The 21,888-nt window shown below is 45.4% G+C and overlaps 1 protein-coding gene across 1 annotated transcript; it reads right to left on the reverse strand.

Annotated features, from left to right (window-relative positions):
* Nucleotides 1-545: 545 nt before the first annotated feature.
* LOC133515587 (GRIP and coiled-coil domain-containing protein 1) lies at nt 546-20,494 on the reverse strand. The gene is made up of 12 exons (XM_061848169.1): nt 20,152-20,494; nt 19,938-20,033; nt 19,624-19,733; nt 19,092-19,237; nt 18,212-18,294; nt 14,353-14,525; nt 13,744-13,941; nt 10,298-10,684; nt 6,434-6,637; nt 4,965-5,074; nt 2,432-2,509; nt 546-1,679 (listed from the first exon to the last, which is right to left on the reverse strand). The coding sequence occupies exons 1-12, from the start codon at nt 20,234-20,236 to the stop codon at nt 1,508-1,510; spliced, it is 1,842 nt and encodes a 613-aa protein (XP_061704153.1). The 5' UTR covers nt 20,237-20,494; the 3' UTR covers nt 546-1,507.
* Between the last annotated feature and the right edge of the window lie 1,394 nt (nt 20,495-21,888).

Below are 21,888 nucleotides of genomic sequence, written 5' to 3' on the forward strand. Positions count from 1 at the left end.
GTAGGATAGGGAGCGTGCATAAACTGTAGGAGGCAGCACAGGAGCCGTCAGATTTTTGGCGCGAGGCGTAAATGTGATGTTTATTGTTCCGATGTAGCCCACAAGATGGCAGAACCTACTATGCACAAGAAAACACTTGACGTGTACATGTGCCTGCTTATGGTTCCGATTCAGACCACAAGATTGCAGACCCTCCAACGCGCACGGTCCCTATGAAAAGTGTCCATCAAAAAACCTTAAAAAGGTGGCGCCACAGTACATCGCGAAATTTTTTTTGACTTTGATAAAAAAAAAGCAAATTACTGTCAGCGCACTTCACTCCGTCAATAACTTCCATGTTCATGTCATGCATGTCCTTGTGCTTCCCTAGCGCTACCGGAGAGATTTCGAACTATTATTTACAGCTGCCAGCTGGGCACTTTAGCAACAGTTCTCCCATACGAGATCGTTCTCATTTTACGGCTAGAAACTTTGGTCCAAGGTCTCAGTTACCCACTTTCTTTAGAATGTATTTTTCTATGGCTCCGCAATGAAAATAAAACAAGTTGTGTATCAATAGAGTAGGAATGTATTTAATATAACACTTATTTGTAGTCATTTTAACACAAACAATAAAATAGTACAATAAGGAAGATATAAGTAAATTCCACTTTGAAATAGAAAAATAGTTTATCAAGTTTCCATACACTTTAGTCTCCTTCACGTTCCCTAGACATCAATCTCGATTATAATGTGTATAATGGTGCAATGATTTTGGAATATATAAATCATGGACTAATGCCATAAACAAAACACTACCCTCCACATAACATAACTGCGAAGTTAAAGTGTAAGTTAAATAATTAATGTAGTCTTGTCTAGTTTACATATTGGCGGTGATATAGGATCTTCCATTAAGCTTCGTGAACGTCAGCTGCCTTCGTAACCCTCACAACCTGTAATATTGGTGTCAATATGATTGATAACCTTATAAGCCTAACCTTGGAAGTTCGCCTTTGTACGTAATTTTTTTTTTGTTTTGTTTTATGATAACCTGTTTATGTGCAATAAAGTGACATACATACATACATATAATGTGGCTAAAACCAAGTCCTTCTCGTGGGTGGTGCAGGACGGCGGCGTTGGCGTTTAACATGTGTCGTGAGCCGGCGTAGCCCGTTTATAGCGGGTACGCCCGCACTACGTTCTTTAGAGTAACGTGTGGCGTGTACCGTGTAGCGTGTGACGTGTGGAGTATGGCGTGTAACGTGTGGCGTGTAGCGTGTGATGTGTGGCGTGTATCGTGTGGCGTATGGCGTGTAATGTGTAGCGTGTGACGTGTGGAGTATGGCGTGTAACGTGTGGCGTGTAGCGTGTGATGTGTGGCGTGTGGCGTATGGCGTGTAATGTGTAGCGTGTGACGAGTGGCGTGTGACGTGTGGGATGTAGCGCGTGGCGTGTGTCGTGTGGCGTGTGGCATGTAGCGTGTCGCGTGTAGCGTGTGGCGTAGTGAGACAAGTGTCTACGCTCATAACGCGGCTATGACCATGTCTTTCTCGTGGGTGGTGAAGTGCAGCACGGCGGCGATGGCGTTGAGCATGTGGCGGCGGCCGGCGTCGTCGGCGCGCAGCAGGTAGGCGAGCACCACGTTCTTCAGGTACTCCAGGTTGGCGCCCTCGCGGGACTGGCTGCGCCGCAGTCTGCAATCCATACTATATGCTATTATTCTGTCAGGTGAACCCATCTCAAAATCGGCAGAAAACGGCTATCCCATAAAAAAAAACTTCTAAATCTTACCGGACTAGCGTCTAGCTTCACGTTTATTGCGATAAGTTATAAAACTAAACCACAAATGAATAATATCCATAGTATAATCGCAAATACCGAGGTTATTGCCAACAAATCGTTGTTTGTAGGATTATTAAGGCCCAATTGACGGACTATTTGGCGCCCCTCCACAGTGAACTATGAAACTTCTCATATAATTCAATTTAGTGAATATTTTAATGGTGACGGTTTGGTGACTTTGGTGCAACTGATTCTATGAGAAGAATATTTTACTTAAATAATAATAAATAAATATTTATAGAACATTATTACACAAATTGACTAAGTCCCACAGTAAGCTCAATATGGCTTGTGGATAGAGTACTTAGACAACTATATAGATTAGATTAGATTAGATGATTTATTTCATGAAAGACAATTACATAATAAATTTGCATTGATGTCAAAAATATAAGAATTTCTATCATGATATATTTATATATATATATATATAATATAAATATTTAAAAATACTTAAATACATAGAAAACACCCATGACCCTGGAACAAATATCCATGCTCATCACACGAACAAATGCCCTTACCAGGATTTGAACCCGGGACCATCAGCTTCGTAGGCAGGGTCACTACCCACTAGGCCAGACCGGTCGTCAAGTTTCTTTACCTGTCTATTTCTTCCTTGAGTGTTCTGATGACTTCTTTAAACCGCTCCTTCTCTATCGTAGCGTCACGCTGGTGATCTCTGTAATACTTAGTTTCATTAATTATGGAAAATTTTTAGTTTAACTTAAATATGAATAAATTCATAGTTTTGTATGTCACAGACCCTTGAACACCACAGTCGGAAATAACCATCAACGAGAACGGTAGTTTAAATAATTAAATAAACATATTGGGGCAATCTAACACATATCGACCTAGCCCCAAACTCAGCAATGCTTGTACCACGGGTACTAGGCAACAATATACAGACATGTAAATAAATACATACTATATATAGATAACATCCATAAATCAGAAAGTAATGTTCGTGATAAACACACAAATAAATACCATAACTCCTGTTTATCAGTTACCTGTACTGTCCCTCCAGGATGTGTTTGCTAGGAGGCCGTGTATCAGTTACCTGTACTGTCCCTCCAGGATGTGTTTGCTAGGAGGCCGTGTATCAGTTACCTGTACTGTCCCTCCAGGATGTGTTTGCTAGGAGGCCGTGTATCAGTTACCCGTACTGTCCCTCCAGGATGTGTTTGCTAGGAGGCCGTGTATCAGTTACCCGTACTGTCCCTCCAGGATGTGTTTGCTAGGAGGCCGTGTATCAGTTACCCGTACTGTCCCTCCAGGATGTGTTTGCTAGGAGGCCGTGTATCAGTTACCCGTACTGTCCCTCCAGGATGTGTTTGCTAGGAGGCCGTGTATCAGTTACCCGTACTGTCCCTCCAGGATGTGTTTGCTAGGAGGCCGTGTATCAGTTACCCGTACTGTCCCTCCAGTATGTGTTTGCTAGGAGGCCGTGTATCAGTTACCCGTACTGTCCCTCCAGGATGTGTTTGCTAGGAGGCCGTGTATCAGTTACCCGTACTGTCCCTCCAGGATGTGTTTGCTAGGAGGCCGTGTATCAGTTACCTGTACTGTCCCTCCAGGATGTGTTTGCTAGGAGGCCGTGTATCAGTTACCCGTACTGTCTCTCCAGGATTTGTTTGCTAGGAGGCCGTGTATCAGTTACCCGTACTGTCTCTCCAGGATGTGTTTGCTAGGAGGCCGTGTATCAGTTACCCGTACTGTCCCTCCAGGATGTGTTTGCTAGGAGGCCGTGTATCAGTTACCCGTACTGTCCCTCCAGGATGTGTTTGCTAGGAGGCCGTGTATCAGTTACCCGTACTGTCCCTCCAGGATGTGTTTGCTAGGAGGCCGTGTATCAGTTACCCGTACTGTCCCTCCAGGATGTGTTTGCTAGGAGGCCGTGTATCAGTTACGCGTACTGTCCCTCCAGGATGTGTTTGCTAGGAGGCCGTGTATCAGTTATAGGTAGACCGCTTAAATGAGTCTTCGCCCGCGCGGTACAGGGGCGCGGGGGTAAGACGACAAAGGGGATCGAGAGAGATGCGGGCGGCAGGCGCATTTTTGCCGTAGCTCAGTTTGCTAGCCACGCGCAAGCCACGCGGTTAGCAGTCACTCGTGTTAATAAGTTCCGGGCGCTTGGTGAAATATACACATGAGATTACATTCTCAAGATGCCTCGACTTATCTTTGGACAGAAACTTAATAGTCAAACCAAGCAAATGGCTTTTAATGTGTACACATATTTTAGAAAGAAGAAATTGGACCCGAATTTTATTGAGTATCAACAATTGATTATAAATCTGCAGGACGATTCTGATGATGACGATAACTCCGAAAGTGAAGAATCAAGTTCAAGTGATATTGATATGGACATAAGTGATTGATTTATAATTTATAAATCACTTTCGAGTCGTCATCATCAGTATCGTACTTACATATTATTATAAATTATTATATTCATAATTTGCATTGAATAAAAGTACAAAAGTTAATTAAGTTTGTTGTTTTATAAATTTTCAATAAAATTAACGTCATATTCTTTCCCATTAAAAAAACACCAACTATTAACCGCTATAACGTCACATATCTCAAAACCTGTCCAGTGCGCATTTCACCTCTTGTGTATCACACTAGGCGCGCCTGCCGCCCGCTCCTCTCTCGATCCCCTTTGTCGCCTTACCCCCGCGCCTCTGTACCGCGCGGGCGAAGACTCATTTAAACGGTCTACCTATACCCGTACTGTCCCTCCAGGATGTGTTTGCTAGGAGGCCGTGTATCAGTTACCCGTACTGTCCCTCCAGGATGTGTTTGCTAGGAGGCCGTGTATCAGTTACGCGTACTGTCCCTCCAGGATGTGTTTGCTAGGAGGCCGTGTATCAGTTACCCGTACTGTCCCTCCAGGATGTGTTTGCTAGGAGGCCGTGTATCAGTTACCTGTACTGTCCCTCCAGGATGTGTTTGCTAGGAGGCCGTGTATCAGTTACCCGTACTGTCCCTCCAGGATGTGTTTGCTAGGAGGCCGTGTATCAGTTACGCGTACTGTCCCTCCAGGATGTGTTTGCTAGGAGGCCGTGTATCAGTTACCCGTACTGTCCCTCCAGGATGTGTTTGCTAGGAGGCCGTGTATCAGTTACCTGTACTGTCCCTCGAGGATGTGTTTGTCCTTGCGCAGCTGCGAGATGTCGAGGTCCTTCCTCGCCAGCTCGTGCGCGTAGTGCAGCATGTGCGGCGGCGCCGACGCGTCCTACCGACATTATGTATTACTTTGTCTACTCAACACTTTAATGGTTCAATTAAGACGGAAGAATAGCTTGTTGAATCTAACGAAATAACGGTATTTCTATGAAATCCCATTTCGGATGAATACGGTTTCCACTAACTAAATCTTAACAAATCACTTTGATTTTGATGTCGATCGCTTCAGCATCTAGATATCGCTTTTTTGAGAAAAAATATTTTTTTTTGTTTTATAAATTTTGAAAAAAAACCTAGTTTTTCATTGTGTTAATAACATACTAAAAAAATGGAGAATGGGAAATGTTTAGACGTGGAAAAACGGTTTTTGTATGTATATACCTTCCCTCTTCAGACGTCGTCGTACACCAACCTGTAATCGCGTACTTTTCTCTATGGGCTCCCGACTCTATAATGACTTCTATCTATTTAATCTATAATCTAATATCTATCTAATCTACTGAGATACTTACCTAATTTTATTTAATTAATTTGGTTTATAGTGGAAAAAAGTATCATTTTAATACAGTACAGTACTAGACTGAAAAGCTCTGTATTATATCACGATTATCGAGTACCGTGCTTAGGCCACGAAGCTTGTTGAGTGGCCTAAGTATGGTACGAGATTCAAAAATTTAATTATATCGCTATTGTATACACTTCTTTTTCTACGTGTCACTGTAAAACCTAAATTAATTAAAATTTGTATCTCAGTAGACAAAAATGTATATAGTACTAAAGACATAAACGCGCGACTATTTAGTCCCACCCGTTTAGTCTTTTCTATGGGAGCGCGGTATCCTGGCGGGATCGCCATGTAAGGTGAGGGTTCGGATTCGAGTATTCGGCTTAAATGATGCTTTATTTTAAATAAATAAATAAAAATTATAGGATATTATTACACAAATTGACTAAGTCCCACAGTAAGCTCAATAAGGCTTGTGTTGAGGGTACTTAGACAACGATATATATAATATATTAACATCTATAAATACTTAAATACATAGAAAACACCCATGACTCAGGAACAAATATCCATTGCTCATCACACAAATACATGCCCTTACCAGGATTTGAACCCGGGACCATAAGGTTCGTAGGCAGGGTCACTACCCACTAAATAAAAAAATAATAAAAAAACCGGTCGTCAAATCGTCGTTATTACTGCACTAAATACACGAGTAAATGGTCCATATATAACTATATCTAGCATAGCATATAGTCAATTTCTTTATAGTCGATTACAGCGTATCTAAATGAATCTTATAGTTGAGTTGGGAGCCCATACATGAAAAGTACGCAATTATAGTTACATACGAAATTAGTATACGAAATCCGAATTCAACCATTAAAGCGGGAAAGCACTTACCGTGAGCAAACCATGGCCTTCCTTATAGTTGTCTAGGCTGACCTTCCTGGACCTGTCGTTTCTAGCCCGCATGTGCTGGTCGGTCTCCTCCAGCAGCGCGGCGTAGCGCTCCCGCTGCGTCGCCACCTGCTTCTCCAGGCTCTGCAGCCGCGTCTTCAGCTCTGACACTACCTCTTTGTAGTACTCTTCTTGAGACTTTAATTTCTAAAAAAGGTTTATACGCATTTATTTTGTGTTGAAAAAAACGTCCGCAAACGATACCACAATGCTTAGAAATAAAAGTTCACTATTTCAGGGTAAGACTCGAACCCGGTAGTCCAGGAAGCCAGCCTGCCGCTTACCAACAAAGTTGCCGAGACCCGTTGACAGCAAATATCTTCACCATATTCTTGATGCATGCCTTGGGGGCAGGGACTGAAAAGGTACCCTTAAAAACGGTTTTGACCGGTTCTTTTTAAAGGGTACCCGACCGTTAAACTAGCATTTCGGTACCGATATCAACGCTTTGGGTATCCAAATAAGCTTCCGTCCAAACGGTACCGTTAAATAAAAGTACCTTTAAAACCATTTTGTAACGGTACCCGACCGTTGAAATAGCATTACGGAAGCGGTATCAATACTTTAGGTATCCAAACAAGCTTCCGTCCAAACGGTACCCTTAAGTAAAAGTATTTTGCCACGCGATCGGATACCCCAATACAAACCGGTCACTCAATTTGAATGATCGCCCGCCATCTTGGATTTGGGCATTTAAGCTCAGATTAAGATGAAAATCGATATCTGAGGATCCCAGAGGACCTTTATTATGATTCTGAGGTCAAATTTTTAGAAAACGCACGCCATTTTCAATTTCGGCATTTAAGGTCAGATTAAGATGAAAAACGATATCTAAGGATCCGAGTGGACCTTTATTGTGATTTTGAAATCAAATTTGTAGAAGACGCACGCCATTTTGAATTTCGGCATTTAAGCTCAGATTGAGATGAAAATCAATATCTGAGGATCCCAGAGGACCTTTATTATGAATATAACATAACTTACTTTTACTTTTCACTTTATCTAAATCCACGAATTCCATGATGAATGTCTTGCACTCGCGTTTCGACTCTGGCCTTGTCGGTGTCAGTCTTACTCATGGGGCGACACTTAGAAATGTAGTTAACATTAGTAAAGATGGAGGCGATTTCTATTAATTGAATCGAGACATCTCTAACTTTTGCTTAAAGTCGACTTCCGATTATGCAAACTACGCCACGAGATGTCACTATAAAAATGGATACAATTTAAATATGACCACCACCATCTTAGATTCCAAAATGGTCATCATTTCGAAATTTGGACTCCCTAAAACCTATAAAACGATATCCATGACGATTATGACATAGTGCACCGCCACCATCTAGGATTCCAAAATGGTCATCAGTTTCGAAATCTGCACTCCCTAAAACCTATAAAACGATATCCATGACGACTTTTATGACACAATGCACGGCCGCCATCTTGGATTACTAAATGGTCATCATTTTCAAAATCTGCACTCCTTAAAACCTATAAAACGATATCCATCACGACTTTTATGACAGAGTGCACGGCCGCCATCTTGGATTCCAAAATGGTCATCATTTTCGAAATCTGCACTCCCTAATGCCTATAAAACGATATCCATGACGACTTTTATGACATAGTGCACGGCCGCCATCTTGGATTCCAAAATGGTCATCATTTTCGAAATCTGCACTCCCTAAAACCTATAAAACGATATCCATGACGTTTTATATGACATAGTGCACGGCCGCCATCTTGGAGTCCAAAATGGTCATCAATTTCGAAATCTGCACTCCCTAAAACCTATAAAACGATATCCATGACGTTTTATATGACATAGTGCACGGCCGCCATCTTGGAGTCCAAAATGGTCATCAATTTCGAAATCTGCACTCCCTAAAACCTATAAAACGATATCCATGACGTTTTATATGACATAGTGCACGGCCGCCATCTTGGAGTCCAAAATGGTCATCAATTTCGAAATCTGCACTCCCTAAAACCTATAAAACGATATCCATGACGTTTTATATGACATAGTGCACGGCCGCCATCTTGGAGTCCAAAATGGTCATCAATTTCGAAATCTGCACTCCCTAAAACCTATAAAACGATATCCATGACGTTTTATATGACATAGTGCACGGCCGCCATCTTGGAGTCCAAAATGGTCATCAATTTCGAAATCTGCACTCCCTAAAACCTATAAAACGATATCCATGACGTTTTATATGACATAGTGCACGGCCGCCATCTTGGAGTCCAAAATGGTCATCAATTTCGAAATCTGCACTCCCTAAAACCTATAAAACGATATCCATGACGTTTTATATGACATAGTGCACGGCCGCCATCTTGGAGTCCAAAATGGTCATCAATTTCGAAATCTGCACTCCCTAAAACCTACAAAACGATATCCATGACGACTTTTTTGACAGAGTGCACGGCCACCATCTTGGATTCCAAAGTAGAAGTCTACTTGAAACGGTACCGTACGGTACCCTTTCAACTGTAGCGGTACCGTTTGAAAAATGTACCTATTATATTTTATTTATTCGGGTACCGTTACAGTTGTATAGCTTTTCAATTGATACCCTTAGTTTAGGTATCGGTCTTGTGCGATTTTATTCGGGTACCGTTAGCTTTGGATACCTATTCAATTGATACCCTTATCTTAGGTATCGGTCTTTTGCGATTTTATGCGGGTACCCTTAGCTTTGGATACCTATTCAATTGATACCTTTATTTTAGGTTACCGGTCTTTTGCGGTTTTTCAGTCCCTGCCTGGGGGGCGCCTAACAAACTGCCGTAAGAGTGTTAGTGTTGTAAGTTGTAACACTCTACGTGTACTAAGTGTACTTCTTGACCCCTTGAGATCGAGACCTGTTCCAAGTGTCTCAATTAAGCAGACAAAACTAAATTTTCATCGTCATTTTAAACATGGTATCGCTTCTGTGGGACTCAAGGGGTAAAATGTATTGTAATAGTACATTGTGATACAAGTATGCTAGGTTGTGATGTATGTTGGCCCCGACGCCCACCGCCTTCGGTCGTGTTTTAAATTTATCCCCACTCGTTGCGATTTTCTTGAATTTCTTTGAATAGTACATAGCACAATCGGATTAAGACCAACCTCGAAATCTCTAGAACAGTCATGAAATTTGGTATGTATTATTAAGAGAATGTCCCCTGGAAGTGTATACGCGCTTAATCTGGGTTCAACAAGTTTTTTTTATAGCAATATGTATTTTTTCCGCAAAAGATGCCTAGGAATATTTTGTGTAGAATTTAATAAGCTTGAATTACACGATATTTTCGTGAACAACGTAGATTTTGAATAAAACGCGAATTTCTCCTGGAAGGTACACATTTTCCAAGATGGCTGCGATTCCTCGAGGTCCCCAAATGTCAAATGGTGTGGGCATGAAAAAGGGGCCTTTAATTTATATACATACCAAATTTCATGACTGTTCTAGAGATTTCGAGGTTGGTTTTAATCCGATTGTGCTAACAGTGCTTTAGTTTATAACTGTTATGCTGCATAACTTTAAAATAAATTAAATTTTCTATTTTTCACACTTGTATCGTAATGTGCTATTATGACATCTATTTTTTTTATACCACGACGGTGGCAAACAAGCATACGGCCCGCCTGATGGTAAGCAGTCACCGTAGCCTATGGACGCCTGCAACACCAGAGGCATTACATGCGCGTTGCCGACCCTAATAATAAAAATAAATTTCAGTTTACAACAAATATAGGAGTGTTTTTACTTCAAAACTAACACAAATAACTTAATTTGTTACAGTCATACAAACCTCCTCATTGGCTTTAATAACCTCCGCCTTATCCTGCCGCTCGTCCTCCAGCATCATGCCGTAAGTCTCCAGTTTCTCCTTCAACAACGCCCTCTCGCTCTTCAAACTCTCCATCTCACTCTTAACATCAACCTCCTCCTTCTTAACATTATCCGCTTTATACTTCTCAAATTCCATTTTTAAATTGTCATATTCCTCTATGCATTTAGCGTGAACGTTTTCGTAGGCGTCCATTTTGAAAATGCTAGTCAAGTCGATGGGGTTCCCGAGTTTTTCGTTTTCGGATATGAGTTCTTTTTTTAAGATGTGTATTTTGTCTATTAACGTTTGTAAATATTCGCTGTCTGCTAGTTTTTCGTTGTCTGTCTCGCTCTTTTGTTGGGGTTCCTCTGTAACAAAAATAAGAGCGAATTTAGGGTACCACATTTTCAAAATATTAGCCTTGTGATAGTAATTCATATGAAATGAAAAAATGAATCAGTGATCGAAATATTTTTTTGTGAATGAAGGAATGTATGGGAGAATGAACTTACTCTGCACGTTAATATTATCCTGGAGTGACTGGATACGTTGTTATTAGTCCCTCTTTCTTCTGGCATCGTATTCTGAGAGTTCTACCACCTTTCATTCATTCAATCGTTCGTTCATTCATTCTTATAAATATGCACTTTTAATCGTCAATTAATGAATGAATAATCAATAAATATTAGGGACAACTGAGCGGAATAATTAATGGATGAATGATTGAATAGCAAAAGAATGACAGTGAATACATGAGCGAAGAATGAATAACTAATAGAATTCAGTCTGCGCATTAATATGCGTCAGTCTCCCTTTAACATGAGTTTTTAGCTCGAAATAAATGATTTTCATTTCATTTCATTCATTTAACTGAGAGTTCTGCGACCCTACATTTGTTCAGTCATTCAATCATTCAATCTTAATCGTCCATTCATTCACGATTCTAGAATACATAATTGACTGACTGAATGAATGACTACCTACGAGAAATAATGAAGGGGTGTATGAATGAACCAGCGTATCAATAAGCTAATTAATGAATTAAATAATAAGTGAATGACTGAATAAGTGCATCGCACTCGCTCGCACTTACTGTGCACGTGGATGTCCGCCAGCCTGCCGTTCATGGCATCCTGGAGCGACTGTATGAGCCGCCGGTCCGCCCTCCTCCTGGCGTCGTACTCCCCGACGGTGGCGGACAGCTCGGCGAGCCTGCCCTCCAGAGAATGAACAAATGGTCGCACTTACTGTGCACGTGGATGTCCGCCAGCCTGCCGTTCATGGCATCCTGGAGCGACTGTATGAGCCGCCGGTCCGCCCTCCTCCTGGCGTCGTACTCCCCGACGGTGGCGGACAGCTCGGCGAGCCTGCCCTCCAGAGAATGAACAAATGGTCGCACTTACTGTGCACGTGGATGTCCGCCAGCCTGCCGTTCATGGCATCCTGGAGCGACTGTATGAGCCGCCGGTCCGCCCTCCTCCTGGCGTCGTACTCCCCGACGGTGGCGGACAGCTCGGCGAGCCTGCCCTCCAGAGAATGAACAAATGGTCGCACTTACTGTGCACGTGGATGTCCGCCAGCCTGCCGTTCATGGCATCCTGGAGCGACTGTATGAGCCGCCGGTCCGCCCTCCTCCTGGCGTCGTACTCCCCGACGGTGGCGGACAGCTCGGCGAGCCTGCCCTCCAGAGAATGAACAAATGGTCGCACTTACTGTGCACGTGGATGTCCGCCAGCCTGCCGTTCATGGCATCCTGGAGCGACTGTATGAGCCGCCGGTCCGCCCTCCTCCTGGCGTCGTACTCCCCGACGGTGGCGGACAGCTCGGCGAGCCTGCCCTCCAGAGAATGAACAAATGGTCGCACTTACTGTGCACGTGGATGTCCGCCAGCCTGCCGTTCATGGCATCCTGGAGCGACTGTATGAGCCGCCGGTCCGCCCTCCTCCTGGCGTCGTACTCCCCGACGGTGGCGGACAGCTCGGCGAGCCTGCCCTCCAGAGAATGAACAAATGGTCGCACTTACTGTGCACGTGGATGTCCGCCAGCCTGCCGTTCATGGCATCCTGGAGCGACTGTATGAGCCGCCGGTCCGCCCTCCTCCTGGCGTCGTACTCCCCGACGGTGGCGGACAGCTCGGCGAGCCTGCCCTCCAGAGAATGAACAAATGGTCGCACTTACTGTGCACGTGGATGTCCGCCAGCCTGCCGTTCATGGCATCCTGGAGCGACTGTATGAGCCGCCGGTCCGCCCTCCTCCTGGCGTCGTACTCCCCGACGGTGGCGGACAGCTCGGCGAGCCTGCCCTCCAGAGAATGAACAAATGGTCGCACTTACTGTGCACGTGGATGTCCGCCAGCCTGCCGTTCATGGCATCCTGGAGCGACTGTATGAGCCGCCGGTCCGCCCTCCTCCTGGCGTCGTACTCCCCGACGGTGGCGGACAGCTCGGCGAGCCTGCCCTCCAGAGAATGAACAAATGGTCGCACTTACTGTGCACGTGGATGTCCGCCAGCCTGCCGTTCATGGCATCCTGGAGCGACTGTATGAGCCGCCGGTCCGCCCTCCTCCTGGCGTCGTACTCCCCGACGGTGGCGGACAGCTCGGCGAGCCTGCCCTCCAGAGAATGAACAAATGGTCGCACTTACTGTGCACGTGGATGTCCGCCAGCCTGCCGTTCATGGCATCCTGGAGCGACTGTATGAGCCGCCGGTCCGCCCTCCTCCTGGCGTCGTACTCCCCGACGGTGGCGGACAGCTCGGCGAGCCTGCCCTCCAGAGAATGAACAAATGGTCGCACTTACTGTGCACGTGGATGTCCGCCAGCCTGCCGTTCATGGCATCCTGGAGCGACTGTATGAGCCGCCGGTCCGCCCTCCTCCTGGCGTCGTACTCCCCGACGGTGGCGGACAGCTCGGCGAGCCTGCCCTCCAGAGAATGAACAAATGGTCGCACTTACTGTGCACGTGGATGTCCGCCAGCCTGCCGTTCATGGCATCCTGGAGCGACTGTATGAGCCGCCGGTCCGCCCTCCTCCTGGCGTCGTACTCCCCGACGGTGGCGGACAGCTCGGCGAGCCTGCCCTCCAGAGAATGAACAAATGGTCGCACTTACTGTGCACGTGGATGTCCGCCAGCCTGCCGTTCATGGCATCCTGGAGCGACTGTATGAGCCGCCGGTCCGCCCTCCTCCTGGCGTCGTACTCCCCGACGGTGGCGGACAGCTCGGCGAGCCTGCCCTCCAGAGAATGAACAAATGGTCGCACTTACTGTGCACGTGGATGTCCGCCAGCCTGCCGTTCATGGCATCCTGGAGCGACTGTATGAGCCGCCGGTCCGCCCTCCTCCTGGCGTCGTACTCCCCGACGGTGGCGGACAGCTCGGCGAGCCTGCCCTCCAGAGAATGAACAAATGGTCGCACTTACTGTGCACGTGGATGTCCGCCAGCCTGCCGTTCATGGCATCCTGGAGCGACTGTATGAGCCGCCGGTCCGCCCTCCTCCTGGCGTCGTACTCCCCGACGGTGGCGGACAGCTCGGCGAGCCTGCCCTCCAGCAGCGCCACGCGCTCCTCCTGGCGCGCGCATATCTTGCGGGCGGATTCTTCGGCGCGCTTCACTTTTATTTGCTCCTGTAACAATTTCAATCTACCCTTCGTCACTTCCAACTGACATGAAACGAATACCTAGGTCGTGACATCTGCAAGTCAAAATTTGTTTAAAACGATATAGGTAGAAGGGCGTGCCGTAGAATAAGGCGTACATACATACACTCGAAAACTTCGGCAGTTGGAAATTGAGAAAATTTAGTACTTTTAAATATGATTTTGATTTTAATATAATGGTATACATACAAGTTTAACAAATTACTATTAAAGGAAATATGATGTTGCATATTATTTGGATTTGAATCGCTAAAACCAAAAAAGTCAAAATTGAACTCCTTCATATTGGCGATTCGAATCTGATGCGATATGAATCTGATGAATTTGCTGGATTTAGCATTAAAAAGCACGGGAACCAGCCGAGATCATACGACTGACCTCTCTGATGGCGACGGAGTGGCTCTGCTCGACCAGCGCCAGCTTATTCTGCAGCCGCACGAGTAGAGCTGGAGTCTCCACGGTGCGGGCCTCCGCGCGTTGTAGCCGTCTTTGTGCAGCCTCGAGAGAGCTGCTCAGATCACGTACTCGCTTTTCTAGCTCCGCTTGGGATGCTGTCGTATGTAAAGATAAAGCATGCTTTGACATACTGTTTTTATTATTGTAATAGAACTTCAAGCGATTAGTTATTTGAACAAGTGAGAGGCACCATGCAATTAATTAATTCATTTAAACAAAAGGGCGGATTCCCGCGGGACCTAAGTCTTTTTCAATTTCAATTTCAATTTGTTTATTATTTTTAAGACAACAGTGATCTCATTTTTATTAGTCCCGGCATTTTGCCACGGCTCATGGTAGCCTGGGGTCCGCTTGACAACTAATCCCAAGATTTGGCGTAGGCACTAGTTTTTACGAAAGCGACTGCCATCTGACCTTCCAACCCAAAGGGTAAACTATGCCTTGTTAGGATTAGTCCGGTTTCCTCACGATGTTTTACTTCACCGAAATGCGACTGGTAAATATCAAATGATATTTCGTACATAAGTTCCGAAAAACACATTGGTACGAGCCGCGGTTTGAACGCGCGACCTCCGGATTGCAAGTCGCACGCTCTTACCGCTAGGCCACCAGCGCTTGCCTTTTTGTTGTATTACATAAAAAATAAAATAAATCTTTAAAAAAATGTTAAAACTTAAAAGTTATAATGGACTTAACTAAATTAATTAAAGCAACAAGTTTTTAATAAGCATTTTTTTTGTAGAAAACTACTGTGCATGGGGACATACATACATACATCGACCGACATCGTGTCCGTCATAGAAACAGTGAAATTGTTCTGATAAGAACAGTTTATCGATCGATCGATTGACACTACGCGGTTAAGCAGAGAAACGGTGATGTTTGCTCTAGGGCGATCTGAATTCGACAAAAATGGGGTGCGCCGTGTGATTTTTAATTTGAATAAAAAAAATTTAGAACTATCCTTAAGGTGTCAGGAAAGATAAGCCACCACCATTTTTTTTTATCTTTTAATTTCAGTGCAGTGTCCATTCGAAGGAAAAAATCGGGTCAAATTCTTACTTGTACATAATGTGGTCTAACTTTTGATTTAGAGTAGCTAACCAAATAAATCTTTCTTTATTTGATTAGGTGTGAAATGAGTATTTTATATTGTATGACAAAAGTTAGCTAAACCAACTACAATCAAAATGGTGGCCATCTAAAATGTTCACGCTTTCGGTCCATTTTTACGATTTTCAACTATTTTCTGTGGCAACCCTATAGCACATCAAGAGTTACTTTTTTCTAAAATATAATGTACTCGCCCTTCTTATATTGGTAAATAAATTTAATTATCGTAGAATATTATCTTCAATTTGAAAAGTAGTTGTGAAAATTGAGTATTTCGAAAAATGGTAAACTTTGACTCCCAAAAACCCATGTGGAGGAAAAAATAAAAATCTGAGATTATGCGGAAAATATAGTGTATGTCTAACAAGAGCAGCTTCGAGTTTGGCAGTATTATGTTGCCCCGAGTTGTCGGTGCGATGCGACCCGCGCCGGCAGCTCGCGCCGGCAGCTCACATCGTCCCCCGTCCGCCTCCCCCCGGTCGGTGCGGAGCGACCCGCGCCGGCAGGTCACACCGTCCCCCGACCGCCTCCCCCCGGTCGGTGCGGAGCGACCTGCGCCGGCAGCTCACACCGTCCCCCGACCGCCTCCCCCCGGTCGGTGCGGAGCGACCCGCGCCGGCAGCTCACACCGTCCCCCGACCGCCTCCCCCCGGTCGGTGCGGAGCGACCCGCGCCGGCAGCTCACACCGTCCCCCGACCGCCTCCCCCCGGTCGGTGCGGAGCGACCCGCGCCGGCAGCTCACACCGTCCCCCGTCCGCCTCCCACCGGTCGGTGCGGAGCGACCCGCGCCGGCAGCTCACACCGTCCCCCGACCGCCTCCCCCCGGTCGGTGCGGAGCGACCCGCGCCGGCAGCTCACACCGTCCCCCGACCGCCTCCCCCCGGTCGGTGCGGAGCGACCTGCGCCGGCAGCTCACACCGTCCCCCGACCGCCTCCCCCCGGTCGGTGCGGAGCGACCCGCGCCGGCAGCTCACACCGTCCCCCGACCGCCTCCCCCCGGTCGGTGCGGAGCGACCCGCGCCGGCAGCTCACACCGTCCCCCGACCGCCTCCCCCCGGTCGGTGCGGAGCGACCCGCGCCGGCAGCTCACACCGTCCCCCGACCGCCTCCCCCCGGTCGGTGCGGAGCGACCCGCGCCGGCAGCTCACACCGTCCCCCGACCGCCTCCCCCCGGTCGGTGCGGAGCGACCCGCGCCGGCAGCTCACACCGTCCCCCGACCGCCTCCCCCCGGTCGGTGCGGAGCGACCCGCGCCGGCAGCTCACACCGTCCCCCGACCGCCTCCCCCCGGTCGGTGCGGAGCGACCCGCGCCGGCAGCTCACACCGTCCCCCGACCGCCTCCCCCCGGTCGGTGCGGAGCGACCCGCGCCGGCAGCTCACACCGTCCCCCGTCCGCCTCCCACCGGTCGGTGCGGAGCGACCCGCGCCGGCAGCTCACACCGTCCCCCGACCGCCTCCCCCCGGGCGGTGCGGAGCGACCCGCGCCGGCAGCTCACACCGTCCCCCGACCGCCTCCCCCCGGTCGGTGCGGAGCGACCCGCGCCGGCAGCTCACACCGTCCCCCGACCGCCTCCCCCCGGTCGGTGCGGAGCGACCCGCGCCGGCAGCTCACACCGTCCCCCGACCGCCTCCCCCCGGTCGGTGCGAAGCGACCCGCGCCGGCAGCTCACACCGTCCCCCGACCGCCTCCCCCCGGTCGGTGCGGAGCGACCCGCGCCGGCAGCTCACACCGTCCCCCGACCGCCTCCCCCCGGTCGGTGCGGAGCGACCCGCGCCGGCAGCTCACACCGTCCCCCGTCCGCCTCCCCCCGGTCGGTGCGGAGCGACCCGCGCCGGCAGCTCACACCGTCCCCCGACCGCCTCCCCCCGGTCGGTGCGGAGCGACCCGCGCCGGCAGCTCACACCGTCCCCCGACCGCCTCCCCCCGGTCGGTGCGGAGCGACCCGCGCCGGCAGCTCACACCGTCCCCCGTCCGCCTCCCCCCGGTCGGTGCGGAGCGACCCGCGCCAACCGCCGCAGAAGAAAAGCGGAAGCGGCCACTCATACCTCCCGCGAAGGAGGTATCGAGATCGACATCCAGTCCAGTCCGCCATTGCAGTGTCACAGTTTGTCATAAGTCAAATTCTCTCTGTCAATCTTTACTCCGCCCTCTATGCCCCGGACTCAAAAACTGCGCACAGACATTTCAACGCTTTATTCACGAAGTACTACGCGACCATGACTTCGTGTTCCCATTCGTCGACGACCTACTTGTTGCATCGGCCGACGAAAAAACACACGAGCGACACCTACGCGCCGTACTACGCCGATTCGAAGACTACGGCATAACAATCAACCCGTCGAAATTCGTATTCGGTCAGCCGTCGGTCAAATTCTTGGGCTACGCAGTCAGCAAAGATGGCACCGCCTGCCGAAAAAGTGCAAGCAACCTTCTGACACCATTGCCAAACTACTAAAGGTTCCGCGCCGCGCCCCCGGCGACCCTTGATTTTTTTTTCTTTTCATTGTACACCTAGTCCTAAAGTTAGAGGAACACACATTATTTTGGACTTTCGGCATTATTATTATTTATTATTAAAGATTTATTTCTAAGAATTTTCTATCAAAATCAAATTCCTTTTAAAGGCTGCTGCGAGTTGATTGAGAACAATAATAATAACATCTTACATTGAGCCTCTGTTGACTGTCCAACTCTGTCTTCTAACATTTCCTTAGTTTTCCTTTCCGTATTCAATTTCAAGTGTAGTTCCCTGAAACAATAGTTTACAACAGAAAGAGATGGCATCACTCTAGAACGAAACAAAGTACCGTGAACCCAGCCAACTATACACCAAACTGTTGAAACTATGGCCCAAAAGTCCCAAAACTAACTCAATTGCCTACAAAATGAGGCTTCAATACCCAGGGCTGGAATAGAATCAGCGTCCTCTGCAACATTTCCAAGTATATGACAATTTCCAAAGGCTTACTTACTGGAAAAATCCACAGAGCCCAAGTAGCTGAGTAGTTCAATCATCTGTCGCATAAACAGAGGATGCTGGGTCGATTCCAGCCCTGGGAATTGGAGGCCTTGGACATTTTTTTTACTTTGTATATGACATTTATTTCGTTTATAATAGCATGTCTATTTGTAAAAAGCTCAAATCTAAATATTTTCATAAAAAGTAATTTAATTTATTCTTACAAAAAATAGGGCTCATTTAGATCATTTTGTGCAATACTTATTTTAGACTTCACACCACACACACATACACAACCTGATAAACCCACTAATAATATTATGGTGAAAGTTTGTCAGAACATCCTGACACACAACACACACAAGTAACATTACATTACTTTCCCACACAAAAACCACTGAACAGATTTGGATGAAAAATAGCACTTTTTTATACTGATACATAGAATAATTTAGTACTTTTATTCAAAAAATCAGTCCCTAACAGCTAAAAGGAGGTAAAAATTAAAAAATGCCTTTCGGGTGTAAGAAGTGTTCTCAACAAGTTTCCTGTGTTTTCACAATCCTCACTAACTTCATGCAACTTACTTCAACATAGCTGCATGATCTGCCCTCTCATTCTCCCGCTCCTGGATCTCATAGGATATTTTAGCCTTTAAATTGTTCACTTCCACCTGGTGTTGCTGTATCATTGCTTTGGTTTCTTCTCGCATTGCAGACAACATGTTTTCATACTGAAAAATACATTTTATAGACGTAAATTAATTATAACTAAGAAAGAATTATTTATGTAAAAAGGTTTATAAATTTGAGTCAGATTCTAAGGTATTTTAATAAAGAATGGAGAAATAAAAGGATTACCTGGGGTCAAGCAAAGTACAATGATATACAAGAACTCCTGTTTTTCTCAAAGAGGTTTTTTTTTCAGTTTTCTTTAAAAACTATAATTTTGTGAGACTGGCCATGCCAACTTTGCACTAACTTGGCAATAAGAATTTATACCAATCCCAATAAGCACTCACATGAAAACTTAGCATGGTCTGACTCTAGCCAACACTTCTTGTAGTTTTTCTTCATTGCAACAGTTTTCTTTAGAAACTTTATAAAAATATAAATGCACCTTTTCCCTTGTAACCTTTTTGTCTGCCTGGAATGCTTCCTCCATCCGGGACTTCTCCGCAGTCAGAGTGGATAAGGACTCGGTCAGGGCAGCCACAGAGTCATCTGAAACTTGAGGAAGAAAAGTACTTATAATACTTTTTTGAAACATAATCCCAGTTTGCTGAACTCTGGGTAAGACTGAAAATAATATTTGGCTTTCTTTGTTTTGGATTGCAAATGTCAGTCTTCTATACTGACATGGTTGTGAATATAGGCCTTACAAATACTTTTAGTATCTACTTACATTGTGTGTATTTAAAAAATAATAAATACCTCCTTCTGCAGCATTTTCTGTTTTATTTAAAGCCTTGAGACTGATCTCCAATGCCTCCTTCTCTTTAGCCAACCCTTTATATGCTGCCACCACATCTGAAATATCCATATAGAATTAACATTTTATACCTCTTAATAGTAATTACATCCAGTAACAATAACAGCTGTTGCATCAGTTCTATTATTAAGAATGCTCAGTAAATGTACTTGATACCTCTAAGTCTAGACTCGTAGCGCTTAATTTGGTCTGCTTGCTTCGTAATCGTCGAAATCAACTCCTGTTTCGACAGAGACTCCATAATTACTCACTCAAGTCAAGAACAACATACGGAAACTTTGCGAGCGGTACTTAGCTTCCACGCCTTCTGGGTAAGGCTTAGGATCTTGGACTTTTTAATCTCTAGCAGCAGGGCAACAGTTTAAAACTTAATGAATTCAACGCAATCTAATAATTTAACATAAATATATTGCAAATGCAAAGTATTCTCAAGTTCTCATCTGCTGTCACTGTCATTTTCATTTGTTTTTTAAGTTTTTTTTTTCAAGCTTCGGAGGCCTACCATGAACTACGTTCGACGTGTAGCCTCCCTGTCGCATTAGTAAATTCGTACCAAAGTGTAAGTGGAAAGCAACTCGTCGAACGTGGCTCGCGGTAGGCCCTCTGACTGAATGAAGCATGGAGATGAGCCATATTGAGACCACCCTTTTCATATACCCTTTTAATACGGCATTATACGGCTAACAAAAGTGACACACCACGAAATATGACTCAAAGAAATAAAGAATTTGAACGCACTATTGAACTGTCAATGTCATTATGTCATCACTGACAGTCATTTTCAGGCTGACGCAACTAGGAAGAAAAAAGTTTTGTATGGAATTTGTTTCGCAAATCATTGCCAACGAAGAAAAAGAAAACGTCAGTGCTATTTATTCTGTCAAGTTTACATCAAGTCTACTGTCAGCCTAATTGCTTTGTTTGTTTTGAAGGCTTCAATGTTTTGTTCGGGTATTTCGTGTAATTTCTTTATTATTTAGTGAAAAAATCGAAAATAGTCAACCGTGATCAGAGTAAAGTAAAGAGTAAAGAGCGAGTTTGTTACAATGCCAGCGAGAAAACGGTTTACTAAGTGTGAAATATGTGGCAAGCGAGCCACTCGAGAAAATCACGAAAAAAGGGATTTTATGGCGAAATTTCCCTTGGATGAAGACTGGTAAGTATTGCTTTAGATACTTTTGACCTTATTTTGGGTCAGCAGGCTATAAACACATCGAAAATTAGTTTTTTTAGATTATTTTTCGTTGTGAACTAGGGATGTACTATAACTATCGATAACTGTAGTTTTATTTGTATATCAGTGTAAATAATTAAATTAAATATGTGAAATTTCCTTAGAACTAGCATGCAATATGACCATAATTAATTCGTCGAAGATTAATAATGCATAAATTATCTATTAGTTATGCATTAATGGTCATTAGTTAACATATTTTTTTTATCTAGTGATTATTTAATATATTAACCTAAAATGTAAGAAAATTAATCTCTGTTTTTATGATAAATAAAGAAATATTATAGGACATTATTACACAAACTGACTTAGTACTAAAGTATGAATGGCATGTGTTGTGGGTACTTAGACAACAATATATATATATATATACCCACAACACATGCCATTCATACTTTAGTACTAAGTCAGTTTGTGTAATAATGAATATATATATGTACATAGTCCTAATTTATAAGTATTTATAAATACATAGGAAATACCCATGTCTCAGGAACAAATATTCATGCTCATCACACTAATAAATGCCCGTTCCAGGATTTGAACCTGGGACCATCGGCTTCATAGGCAGGGTCCCTGCCAACAAGGCCAGACCCGTTCTCATGATTAACAGACATATAAATACATAAAAAGTTAAAGCATTGATAAAGGGTTGTTGA

This window comes from Cydia pomonella, chromosome 2 (assembly GCF_033807575.1).
Source record: "Cydia pomonella isolate Wapato2018A chromosome 2, ilCydPomo1, whole genome shotgun sequence".
Classification (NCBI taxonomy): Eukaryota; Metazoa; Arthropoda; class Insecta; order Lepidoptera; family Tortricidae; genus Cydia; species Cydia pomonella.

What these genes read in the sequence shown, in the direction of transcription:
- LOC133515587 (XM_061848169.1), bottom strand. Translation starts at nt 20,236, where the DNA reads ATGGAGTCTCTGTCGAAACAGGAGTTGATTTCGACGATTACGAAGCAA. An exon ending in AGAAAATGCTGCAGAAGGAG is followed by an intron (nt 19,734 to 19,937) that starts GTATTTATTATT and finishes TTCTTCCTCAAG; the next exon opens with TTTCAGATGACTCTGTGGCT. An exon ending in AAAAGGTTACAAGGGAAAAG is followed by an intron (nt 19,238 to 19,623) that starts GTGCATTTATAT and finishes TGTATTTTTCAG; the next exon opens with TATGAAAACATGTTGTCTGC.